This window comes from Saccostrea cucullata, unplaced genomic scaffold, assembly GCF_032062105.1.
Source record: "Saccostrea cucullata isolate Sc308-1 unplaced genomic scaffold, CSIRO_AGI_Scuc_v1 ctg3925, whole genome shotgun sequence".
Classification (NCBI taxonomy): Eukaryota; Metazoa; Mollusca; class Bivalvia; order Ostreida; family Ostreidae; genus Saccostrea; species Saccostrea cuccullata.
In genome coordinates, this window is record NW_026940066.1 from 1 (window position 1) to 13,397 (window position 13,397).

At 36.7% G+C, this 13,397-nt stretch overlaps 1 protein-coding gene across 2 annotated transcripts; it reads left to right on the forward strand.

Moving 5' to 3' along the window:
- The first annotated feature begins 7,010 nt into the window (after positions 1-7,010).
- LOC134254696 (uncharacterized) lies at positions 7,011-11,063 on the forward strand. Of its 2 annotated transcripts, none has more exons than XM_062737235.1 (5): positions 7,011-7,163; positions 7,322-7,415; positions 7,511-7,642; positions 7,807-7,871; positions 10,945-11,063. In XM_062737235.1, exons 1-5 carry the CDS (start codon positions 7,068-7,070, stop codon positions 10,951-10,953), a joined length of 396 nt encoding a protein of 131 aa, XP_062593219.1. In that variant the 5' UTR covers positions 7,011-7,067; the 3' UTR covers positions 10,954-11,063. The 2 variants fall into 2 exon arrangements, with proteins under 2 accessions (XP_062593219.1, XP_062593218.1); XM_062737234.1 differs by lacking the exon at positions 10,945-11,063 and adding an exon at positions 8,003-8,398.
- The last annotated feature ends 2,334 nt before the right edge of the window (positions 11,064-13,397 follow it).

A 13,397-nucleotide genomic window follows, 5' to 3' on the forward strand; every position in this document is an offset into this window, starting at 1 on the left:
ATGTATTTGTAAAAAAAAAAAAGTATCGAAAAGATCTGACATCTTGGTAATGAATCTAGGAATGTCGATCCCGATTTAATTTCGCATTGGAAAAAAAATATATATTTCATTTTCAATGGCGGATCCAGAAACCCTGAAAGGGAGCACTTTAGGGTCAGGGTAGGGGTCCATAGCCACACCAAAAACATTGATTTATCAAATCTCTTGTATTTTTTTTTACACAAAAGGGGGTGGAGGCGGGCCCCCTGGCCCCCTCTAAATCCCCCAATGAGTTTTACTGTATTAAAAAAAAAACACAAAACATTTAAACACACTGTCACTGCATCAAAGCATAGGTACTTCCCATCTTAATTGTTAGAACAGTATATCTACAATATAAAATTAATATGTTTTACGGTGTGACCGTTGGGGCGAGCGCAGTTGTACCATCAAAAACACTTGAGATCAGCCACTTCGAACGTCAAGCCGCACGAGACTTCTCGACTAGCTGTGACGTCATACGACGTCACAAAGCTCGTCGGAGCTTACGGAGACAGCCGAGCGTCTGTTTGAAACTATAGAACTAGTGCAATTTTTGTCGAAAAACATTGCAGAGTTATTTCTTCTTTCTTTGAAAGATTTCTACAAACTGAAAGTCTGATATATGCGCTTTACGTTATTATTTATTTATTTATTCGGCAATATTCGCGCAAAGGACATTGGGTAGTGCAGGAATTCTGGGAATGTTGCACAGAGAAATTTGGCTGACGTATGTACAGATTTCAATCCGAATTTTCTCTGTTCTTACACGTTAGTCTATTGAGCTCGCTTCGCGAGCGTCGCTTCGCGACGCTCGCTGCGCTCGCTAAAATTATCAATTTTCCCCTTTTGTTAACTAGATACAGTACTGTTAATTTTAGATTCCTATTTTTTCATGCTGGTTGCTCACAAAGCTGATTTTTGCAATGAAAATGCGTTATGCTTTGTTCTGCTAAAATAATATAAGGTTTTTGAATTAATTGTTTCTGTCGATCTGTGTTCTCTGTATCCGTGCAAAGTTTGTTTGTGTGTTTAATTGTTAAAAAAATAAGTCACAAAAATGACAGAAAGGCTAATCTAGTATTTTTGAAAATAAAAAAATTCATATATTTATAGTTAGTTGTTTGTGTTATATTCCTGTTATTAGTTTGACCTTTTACTGACTTTCGTTTATTAGTAAAACCAGTTGATGCTGTATCATTATTAGCCAATCAGATAATTTCTTTTGTTTTGTGTGCGAGTCTGTTATGTCTTAAAATAAACGTGTTCAGCTTCCATGTGTTCATCACTCTGGGTCCATCGTCTACCAAATACCCCACAATCTAACATGGTGGCAGCGGTAAACTTGTGAATATTGAACTAAACGGTCCGTCAACCGTAAGTTCTGACTATTTTGAGCATTTTTTCTCATTATTTCGGGAACCAGAACACTGTCAACTCGATCGACACATGAGGTCACTGAGTGCATCAGCTCATTTTTGAATGACATTTGAGAACTCCGAAGTATTACCCTTCCTCAGATATCTATTCAATATGGGTGATCCACCAACTATATATCAAAGTGTTCCGGGACCAGGAAAACTCTCTCTAGAAGGTGATGCAGCTCTAAACTTCCGCCGTTTTGAGCGCGGGTGGAAAGTGTACGAAGTCGGCGCTCGTGTCAAGGAACAGGATGCGACTATCCGAGCTTCCATTCTCCAATCATATTTGACCGCAGAAGTCCTAGAACTACTGGAAACGCTTCCATTTGAGGACCAAGCTCACCGCAAAGATGCTGACCGTATTCTCAAAGTGCTTGAAACTCACTTCATTGGGACTACAAATGAAACTTATGAAAGGTACAAGTTTAACATTCGCTCTCAGAAAAAAGGGGAAACTTTTGATACATTTCTCGGAGCAATCCGTGTACTCTCCAAGTCCTGTAATTTTGGTGCACTCGAGGACTCTTTACTCCGTGACAAAATAGTGTGTGGTGTTAACAAGGAACATACAAGACGCAAACTCCTTGCGGAATCACAACTCAACCTGGCAAAAGCCATAAACATTTGTAAGGCTGATGAGTCAGCTACACAGCAAGCATCCGAAATAGGCAAATCAACAGACACAAAGGAGGATTCTGTTCATAGTGTAAAAACTCCACGTGACTCTAAACATTCTCAGCGGCCCCAGAGAGGACCCCCTCCACAACAGAGACCACACAAAGGACAGACTCAGAGACAAATAAACCATTGCAAGTATTGTGGTGGCGCACATGCATGGAAAAAAGAAGCATGTCCGGCATACGGAAAGACTTGTAAGAAGTGTAAAGGAAAAAACCATTTTGCTAAGTACTGTAAGCAAGGTGTTAATGCTCGTGTTCACAGTGTAGAAGAGGGCAATGACTATTATGCGGAGCCTGAGTACTTGATTAGACAAGTCAGTACTAACATTGCAGGTGTATCTGGACGTCTCTGTGCGGAACTCATGGTTAACGATCAACCAATAGCATTTCAGATAGACACCGGTGCTTCTAACAATCTTATTGGAAAGAAATGGATTGGTGACACTACTATTACTCCATCGACCAGTACTCTAGTGATGTGGAATGGCTCGCGTATGGAACCTCACGGGGAGTGTATTCTGAAATTAGTCAATCACAAGAACAGGACCAAGTACAAAGTCAAGTTCTTAGTTGTCAATGAGGACTTAACTCCACTCCTCGGACTCAATGCATGTACTCAAATGGGACTCATTACCATAAATCAGGACGAGTTCAAGCGAGTGAACTCTGTGTACTCCGTCTGTCCGACTGTTGCGTACAAGGATGTATTTGAGGACAAAATAGGACAACTCCCTGGAGTAGCACATTTTGAGGTTGACCCCTCAGTCTCACCAGTTATATCGCCAGTTCGGAAGGTTGCAGTCCACATGAAACCAAAACTAAAGGAAGCACTAGAGGATCTGACAAAGAAGGCCATCATAGCTCCTGTTAACAAGCCCACCGATTGGCTCAGTCACCTTGTATGTACCACTAAGAGAAACGGTGAACTCCGACTATGTTTAGACCCAGAGCATCTCAACAAAGCACTAAAACGTGAACATTTTCATCTCCCTGTACTCCGTGAGATGCTACCAGATCTGGCACACGCAAAGGTGTTCTCAACGTTTGATCTCCGTCATGGCTACTGGCACGTAAGGCTGGATGATGAAAGTAGTCACATGACTACATTTGACACACCATTCGGAAGGTACCGTTGGTTACGACTCCCATTCGGTACCAGTGTTTCCTCAGAGATGTTCCAGCGACGTCTATATCAGGCTATAGGTGACTTGAGAGGGATTCTGAACATCGCAGATGATGTATTACTCTATGGTGTTGGTGAGACTAAGGAAGAGGCCATGAGAGACCATGATGAAAAGTTAGTAGCATTTCTCCAGCGATGCCAAGCAGTTGGTATCCGACTCAATCCGAAGAAAATGCGGCTGAGACTCTCCCAGGTAGGATTCATGGGTCACCTTGTAACTGACAAAGGTGTGCTACCAGACCCCGATAAGGTAGCTGCCATTTGCAACATGCCAGCACCAACAGACTTACATGGTGTACACAGACTATGTGGAACAGTGAACTTTCTATCAGACTTCATTCCATCATTAGCTACAATAATGGAACCGATAAACATGCTCAAACGAAAGCACATTGAGTTCAGATGGGATGAACCGCAACGTAAGGCTTTCAACAAAGTGAAAGAAATACTATCCTCTGAAAATCATCTCCAATACTACGATGATAAGAAACCACTTACCATACAGTGCGATGCGTCCCAAAGAGGCTTAGGAGCAGCCCTTCTACAGGAAGGAAAGCCAATAGCATATGCTAGCCGAGCACTCACGGAAACTGAGGCGAACTATGCTCAGATCGAGAAGGAACTTCTGGCCATAGTTTTTGCATTGGAGAAGTTTCATCATTACACATTTGCTCGACATGTGGTGGTACAGTCTGACCACAAACCGCTAGAGACTATCATCCCAGGCTCTCTCTGGAAAGCTCCAAAACGCCTACAGGCAATGAAACTACGACTCCAAAAGTATGACATAACTGTTAAGTACCACAGGGGCAAGGAGATGCACATAGCAGACACACTGTCACGTGCGTACCCGTCTGACACAGGAATGGGTAAACAGGATGACATAATTGACATCAATGTTATTCAACATATCTCCATTTCCCCTGAGCGTATCAAAGAGATACAACGCCACACTGCTAAGGATGAGACCCTACAGGCTCTTCGCAAAACTATTCGGGAAGGTTGGCCTGACCTCTTAACTGAACTACCTCCAGTGGTAGGACGTTATGCATCCTACAGAAGTGAACTTTCTTTTACGGATGGTATCATTCTCCGTGGAGACAGGATCGTAGTTCCTCAGACTCTCCGTAAAAGTATGCTAGAAAGACTCCATAGCTCTCATCTAGGTATTACTGGCACCCGTCGACGAGCAGCTGAATGTCTCTACTGGCCGAACATGAGTAACGACATAAAGGAATTCATTTCACAATGTGAGACATGCCGCAGCATGGAAGTGGCAAATACCAAGATGCCACTCTCGCCCCATGATGTCCCAGACCGACCATGGTCTAAGGTTGGTGTTGACCTTTTCACGCTCAACAACATCAACTATCTCATTCTCGTTGACTACTTCTCTGGATACTTTGAGGTTGATGAACTGCGCCAAACACTTGCAATCAATGTCATCCAGAGAATGAAGTATCATTTTGCTCGATACGGACTACCTGAGATTGTCGTCTCGGACAACGGTCCCCAATTCTCATGTCTCGAGTTTCTGAACTTTGCAGAAGAATATGACTTCAGACATCAGCCCAGTAGTCCTGGAAATTCTCAAGCCAATGGAAAAGCTGAGGCTGCAGTAAAAACAGCAAAGACTATCATCAAAAAAGCTCTGGCGTCTGGAAGGGATGTGTATCTGGCACTACTTGATCTCAGGAACACACCGACCCAAGGACAGAACACCAGCCCTGTACAGCGCTCTCTTGGTCGCCGTACACGTACGCTTTTACCAATGACAACCACCCTACTCCGACCAGAAGGCATACAGACTGACGATATTCACCGTAAGATCCTGCAGCGACAGGAAACACAGAAAAGCTATTTCAACAGAAAATCAAAGGCCCTCAAGCCTCTCGAGGAAGGTGATGTGGTTCGTCTTCAACCTTTTGTTAACCGTAAAGCCCCTTGGGCTAAAGGTCAAGTCATCCGTCGTCTAGATGATCGCTCCTATGAAGTCAGTTCTGGAGACCGCATATACCGACGCAATCGAGTACACCTTAAGGCTACCAATGAACCTCCAGTGATGACCTTTTCACCTAACATACCTGTGCCTGCACCGTCTGTAGTACCTACTCCAAAAACACCGACTAAACCCAAGTCACCAGTTAAGGTCAGCCCACAGCCTGTGCAACCACGTATCACTGTACCTCCGGCACCGATGCCAAACTTACCTGATGCTCGTATTACCACATCAGCTCCGAAGGCTGATTCAGCAGTGAAAACGCGATCTGGCAGGACAGTTAACCTACCTTCGCATCTTAAGGATTTTCAGATTGATGTTAAAAAATGAACAGTTTTGTATAAGCTTTATTATGTTTACATCTCAATGACAGTTTCATTTTTTTGTAAAATGAGGAGGATGTTATATTCCTGTTATTAGTTTGACCTTTTACTGACTTTCGTTTATTAGTAAAACCAGTTGATGCTGTATCATTATTAGCCAATCAGATAATTTCTTTTGTTTTGTGTGCGAGTCTGTTATGTCTTAAAATAAATGTGTTCAGCTTCCATGTGTTCATCACTCTGGGTCCATCGTCTACCAAATACCCCACAATCTAACAGTTTGAAAATGTCTTTACCTCATGAACAGGCTAAGAGGGTGGTGGTTTACATTCGGAACTTTCTGTCCAAATAGAACTCGAACGATTTTAGTCCAAATTTTGCATAACCATTGAATATATATAGTTTTAAATATAGAAAAATATAGAAAATTGAACGAGAGAATTTCGGGGATGGGGGGGGGGGGATGTACATCCTTAGGTCTATTTATTATGAAGACGACTTTTATAGGCAGTACCTAAATAATAAAAATATATTGTTTAAGTTAAATTAAGTCTATTTATTCTTTTTAAATCTAGTACAGTCACATCAAGCATTATAAATTAATCCCGTTGATGAGGGGTTAATCACACAAAACAAAGTTAACATACCCCTTCTATTAATCATCGTCATCTAAAATCGTTAAATATCGAAGTAATTTAATGAGATTTTAAGAACTCGTTACTTTTTTCCCACATTTGTCGGTCCTATTCACTTATTTGGGTCAAGAAACACGAATTATACAGTGTGTGATATTCTTATTTGATTATTATTACTCATTTATATACACTGAATGAATAATGTAAGAATCTATGTAAATTTTGAATATTGCCCTCTTCAGTAAGCCATGCAATGTCTATTACATAATTCCGAGTGACAAGATGGTATGAAAAGGTACAGACCCAATTCTGGAAATATTGAGGTCGAGTCTGTTATGACCCTCCCCCCTTACCCCTCCCCCGCCGTTACGTCTTTGTTGGCCCTGGTGGCTGACATTGCTGCATATCCAAAATTGAGCCTAGTTGAATCGATGCCCTAAGCAAAATACAATAGACTGCCAGAAGTTACGTCATTAGCATATCCATGTCATGTACAATAAAATTTGCTAAAAGTATTGTCTATGAGGCTATACAGTGCCAGATGGGTAGTAATTTTTTTTCATCATGCCAGGTGAGGTTAAATTGTTGTGCATAATTGACGGGCAGAATATTTTAAAGAGAATCTATAAAGGATGCATGCATGATTAAACAATTACAATCGGGTTAGCACGAGTCATCAGTATTAATATGATGACGTCATAATAAGAATACGTCATAATAGACTAACGTCATAGAGGTTGCAAAGCATTTCTGTTGGCAAGAAAACTTTGGAATATTCTGAGACTCTGAAACAACTAAATCTTCAAATATGGAGAGATTTGGTGATAAGACGTTGGAAGAGTGCCTTGAATCAAGTTTGATAGATTATTTGTTAAAAACAAAGACCGGATCAATGACTGCAGTGGTAAGCTTCATTAGGAACTTAAATTTATTTTTGATAATTTCTTTTTTTTTTAATGAAATGAATAAAGCTACAAACTATTTACACAAATCGGTGGATATGAAATGTATTTAAGATAATCAAGAATGTAAATGTTTTAATTCTTTTCATTTACTTTCTAGAGACGAAACGTACTACAAATGATAATCTTTTTATTTGGAAAAGAGACAACAGGAGAATATGGATTTATATATTCGCACAAAGAAGACATTGCTGGTAAGATTGAAATTCAAACCCTATTTTTGATTTCTTAAAAGTTCTAAGAAGATTACAAACCCGTTTGCAATGTACCTATCTACTTTTATTACCAGTGCAACAGAAGAGATACATAATTTTCTCCTATCTTTTCCTGGAGGCTTTAATGAAAACCGGGATTTCAGACAAGGCCATTGTAACACACAACAATCTGTGGTCTCAACATCTGCAGCACCTGGCCAATTGTGGTAAGTTTGATTCATAGTCATTAACAACCAAATATCCTCTTACTTTGATATATTTGACAGAGAACGTTTTTTAACATCTCTGTTCAACGAACTTATATATTCCAAGCCTGTTCAGAATAATCAGGTTTAATTTTCATCAATACTAATCAGATCTTTTTCTTTAGGAAACGAAAAGGCAGCAAAACAATATATAAGAATTTTGGAGGACAGGGAAGAGACTGACTTCAATGTAAGTACCATCTCTGGAACACTTTCAATCTTATAGTCGGGCTCAGTGCATCTTAATTTAATTCGTATGTTAATCCTTTAGAATTTCATCTAGTTATTTATAAAATTAACAAATCAATTTCATTATTACAGATTAAAAGATTCCAACATCAGTTGAAAACCATGAATTTGGCAACAGGAGAAGATGATGAAAAGACGGAAAAGGGGGAGATGAAAATTATCAAATTTCGGTGTAGGAGACCAAACCTCTGCGAGAGAATTGCAATGAAGCTGAAAAAATTGTTTTAAAATTAATGTGACTCTCAAGACTTTTTACCACGAAGTTTCAAAACCTCAACTAAGAATCCAGAGAATCAAGACTACTCATACCTCAACACCACCATCGACATCTTCATCATCATCATTAACATTATCATCAGCAGCAGCATCATCATATTTATTTTTCCTTTTTTAATCGTTTTTTTCCCCGTATAATTTTCTCCTTTGTGTCTTTATTTTTTTCATTATCATTCATCTACTTAAATTTTTTTCTCATGTTAATTCTTCTTAATTTTTTAAAATAATATAATATGTTTTCAAAATTGAGATATTGACATGTGCATGTATATAATTGAGTCAAACTTTTAATCAGTGATAAGAATTAAACTCATTTATCACTTTTTATCACTTGTTATTTTTCACTTCTACATTTCTACATTCTAAGTTTATCATGACAGAAGACATATTTCCTGATGAATCTCCCCAAGTTTGCTTTGGGTCGATCGGTTATGATATAAATTGGACAGAGTCTGGTGTACAAAGAATGTAGCTGTATTTCTTTCAAAACGCCACTCCTCCAAAAGTTTTAGTCTGATTTCAAAATACACACGTAGACTTCACTACATGTATGTAAGGTATACATAGTTTTATTAATGTTGTATAATTAATGAAAGATGTAGCTATAGTTAAGCATAGTAGACATGTTCATGAAATGCCTTCAAAATGCTGCAGTAACTTCTACAGTTTGGATTCGTTTTCTGAATAACTTGACACACAGATTTGCGTGTTTTTTAACGCACGATCAAGAATTTTTTACTCACATTGAAAAGCCATCGCTTGCCGATGGAAGGCTGCAAATTAATATCTGTACTCAGAATTTATGGTCTTAAAAAAGAGTGTTCTTTTCGTCGCCACCATCTCCTGCAATACAAGACCCGAAACACTGGCCTCCAAATCACGCAGCGGGATTCGTACCCGCGACGTGAGACTTTGCGACTATAAAGAGCAAACACTCTTATCACTGCCCCATGCGGGCGACAAGTTAAGAATTAAAAAAAAAATCACACATGAAATTTAATACTGATGATAACAAAATAGTAAGAAGATATTAATACTACAAGAAAATATTCTCGTGCTAAATCACCAAGACGGAAAAAATCACTCAGTATGGCATGAGCTGTTTTTAGTTCTCTCTGTATAGTAGCTAAAACTATACAACCATATACTAGTACATAATAGTATTTTTCTAATATTATCCTTGAGTTTCAGCTGTACAAGTTGAATTGAAATGTTTTTTTTTTTGAGATTGCTACTCAATAACAAGTGCTAAGACACCAGTAGAATTACTGGGTTTCCGTCTTCAATCCGATATGCTTGAATACAGTCCTCCACTGTAAAGAAAACATTTTTTTTAGATAAAATATTATACATAATTTGAATTTGCGAATGAAAAATATTTCCTTCATTTTCGATTTTCATCTTCAATTTTGAAGGGGAAGGGGGTGTCAGAAAAAAAGCTTTACTGCAAAACAATTTTGACAGGAAAAAAATGTCAAAACTCGAAAATCTTATTGGGGTGGGGCACTTTCTTTCATAACAACAGGAACTGATAAATTTAAAAGGGTATTGTTTTTGTTCGATTTTCATCAATACATTACATTATTTGTTTATATAGAAAAATAAAAAAAAAAAAAGTTGTGTTTTTGGGTGCATGTGGTCAGCCTTTCAATGAAAATTTTCCAGAGTTAAAAAAAGCTTCAACAGGAACTTATTATTTTTGATAGACTCTTTTGAAATAAATAAAGCTATAACCTATTTTACATCAATCAATGGAATGTATTTAAGATAATCAGAAATGTTCATGCTTTAATTCCTTTTCATTTACTTTCTAGAGACGAAACATTCGAAAGATTATTTGTTAAAAACAAAGACCGGATCAATGACTGCAGTGGTGAGCTTCATTAGGAACTTAAATTTATTTTTGATAATTTCCTTTTTTTTAATGAAATGAATAAAGCTACAAACTATTTACACAAATCGGTGGATATGAAATGTATTTAAGATAATCAAGAATGTTCATGTTTTAATTCTTTTCATTTACTTTCTAGAGACGAAACATTCTACAGATGGTCATCTTTTTATTCGGAAAAGAGACAACAGGCAAATATGGATTTACGTATTCGCACAACGAAAAAGTTGCAGGTAAGACAATGAAATGTAAACTTCTTTTGATTTGTGAAAAGTTCAAAGAGGATTACAAACCCGTTTAATTACAATATATCTATCTACTTTAATTTATTACCAGTGCAACAGAAAAGATACATAATCTTCTCATATCTTTTCCTGGAGGCTTTTAGAAATAAAAACGGAATTTCAGACAAAGCCATTGCCACACACAACGGACTGTGGTCCGAACATTTGGTGCATTTTGCAAACTGTGGTAAGTTTATTTTATTGTGTCGGTTATTAACAACCAATTTTCTTTTACTTTGATATTGTATTTGACAGAGAATTTATCTCCGTTAGACGAACTTGTATACTCCAAACCCGTTCAGAATATTCAGGTATGATTTTTCAATATTAATTTGATCTTCTTCTTTTTTCAGGAAATGAGAAACCGCGAAACATTACATAAAAAGTTTGGCAGACGGAGACGAGACTATTTTCAATGTAGGTGCTATTATACCTCTGGGACACTTCCAATTTCCAGGTCGGGCCCAGTGCATCTTAAATTTAATTTGTGTTTCTCGTTGATCCTTTATCCTTTAGAATATTCCTCCACAGCTATTTATAACAAATCAATTTCATTATTACAGATTAAATGATTTCAACATCAGTTGAAAACCTTGAACTTGGCAAAAGGAGAAGATATGGAGACTGGAAAAGAGGAGCTGAACATAAAGTCCCGGTGTAGGAGACCTACCGTACTGGAGAGAATCGGAATGAAGCTGAAAAAACTGTTTTAAAGATTGATATGATTCTCAAGACTTCTACCCCCCTTAGAGTCCAGAGATCTGTGTTTCGTTAGATGTATAGGCTTCGTTTACATGACTTTATGTGTGCCAGTTCAACTAAGTGTCGTCATGACCACTCATACCTCAGCACCACTGCCATCATCGTCATCATCATCATCAACATCACCATCATCATTATATTTATCTTTCCGTATTTTTTTTTTCGTAGAATCATTCTCTTTTTATTGTCTATATAATTTTTCGTCATCTTTCATCTACCTTTTTTTCATTTTTCTTCTTATTTTTTTAAAATAATATTTGTTCTCAAAATTATCTACCATTGAGATCTTGGATCAAACTTTTAATCATGGATAAAAATTAAACCCATTTATTGATTTTTATCACTTATTTTGTAGTTTTTCACTTCTACTTGCGGTAAAGAAAATGTAATGACAGAAGACATTTTCCTGATGAATCTCCTCACAGAATTCCCAAGTTTGCTTTGTATCAGTTATGGTATAAATTGGTCGGGGTCTGGTGTATGAGAATACACTGAATTTTTTTCAAAACGCCACTCCTCATATAGTTCTGATCTGATTTTAAAATAACTTGGCACACAAGTAGGCTGCACTAGAGAAGTAAATAATTTTTAAGGTCAAGGTCACGAGGTCAAATTTGTTGGTACTTGAAGAAAGGTCTTGTCACAAGGAATACACCTTTTAACTCTGCTAGTAGTAACTTTATTCCCACCCACTCAAAATTTATGGCCAAGGTAAAAGTTTTGCAGACAAATAAACAGACAGACGGATAGACAGGAAAAAACTTTATACCTTTATACCTATAATCTTTGATATTGAGAGAAGTACCTTTATTGGCTTATACATTGCAGACATTGCCACTTATAACATTACTTTATATACATCGGTTAACAGGTGTTACACAGGTGCTATTACATAATTTACACAAATATGTAGATAAAAAAAATTAGAAAACAAAAGGAAGTAAAAAGAACTAGGCAGGTGTCTTTTGTATTATAAATATTTCTGTATGGTAAAGTTTTCCCTCTTTTTAAAACATTCAAACACAAATTTCCCCAGTTTTTAAAATATATTTTCTGAATCGAAATTAAGTAATTCAATAAATTTTGTCATACTATGTCTTACATAATAATATATTTTAATATTATTTTTTTTAACTCAGTATAGAAGTCACATATTCGAACAAAATGATATTCGTCTTCTATTTGGTTTGATGTACAAAATATACATTTCCGTTCACTTGTGGGACATTTTTTATCATATCTACCAGATTCAATGCGTAGACAGTGAGCAGATAATCTGAGTCTAGTTAATGCTTTTCTGTGTTTTTCATAATATATGTAATTAAGATAGTCAGCCTGTTGTAAAGTCGGTTTAGATATTTAAACAACTTAAGAGGATGAGCGTTTTCTATATCTACTCTCAGTTTTTGGAAAAAACAATCAGTTTGTCTTTGTTAAAAATACATATAAAAGACCTTTTCATTTACTTATTCGAGGAAATACCACACATCTCCAAATTAGGGGTATAAAAATAACACCAAGATGTTTATATTGTGTAACATATTGTGTAGTTCCCTAAAAATGCAGGCAATTGGTTTGTAGTTTTAAACTGAAAAATCATACTTTATGTTTTATTACATGGATTGTATTTCAATAACTTTTTTTGACTACTCATCCAGAATTTAAGTCATGGTTTAGATTTTGCTCAATGAGGTGCATTCGTCACTTGAGCTTTTTGTAAAGAGTTATCGTCTGCAAATAATATGCAAACATGTATCATTTTTCAGCTATATCATTCACAGATATATTAAAAATAAAAGTCGGTCAGGGAACAGAGCCCTGGGTAACCCTCGCACGCACATTTTTTACGGAAGAAAATAAGATTTATATGATTTTTAAAATTTTTTTTTCTTTTGTTTAAGTAACGTGCCAACCTTTCTAACCTAGAATATTACCGGAGAAACCATACATTCTATAGATGATTGAATCAATCCCTTATGCTAAAAGATTATTTCAAAACAGATTCGATTCTACAAATAATGTGCGAAAAACAAACCAAAAGTTCCAAATAACATTTTAAATTAACATTTATTTAAAGAATATGACAAATCTTTGAAATGAAGTACAAATTACTATAATTCAAATCATAATAATGGAGCACAACGTAAGTATCACAACCTTTTCTTTGCTGTATTTTTCTTAAATCCCTAATTAATTGTAGGAAATATCTCAAAAAGTCCTTGTATGGAAATGTAGTTGTTAATATTTTTATCCC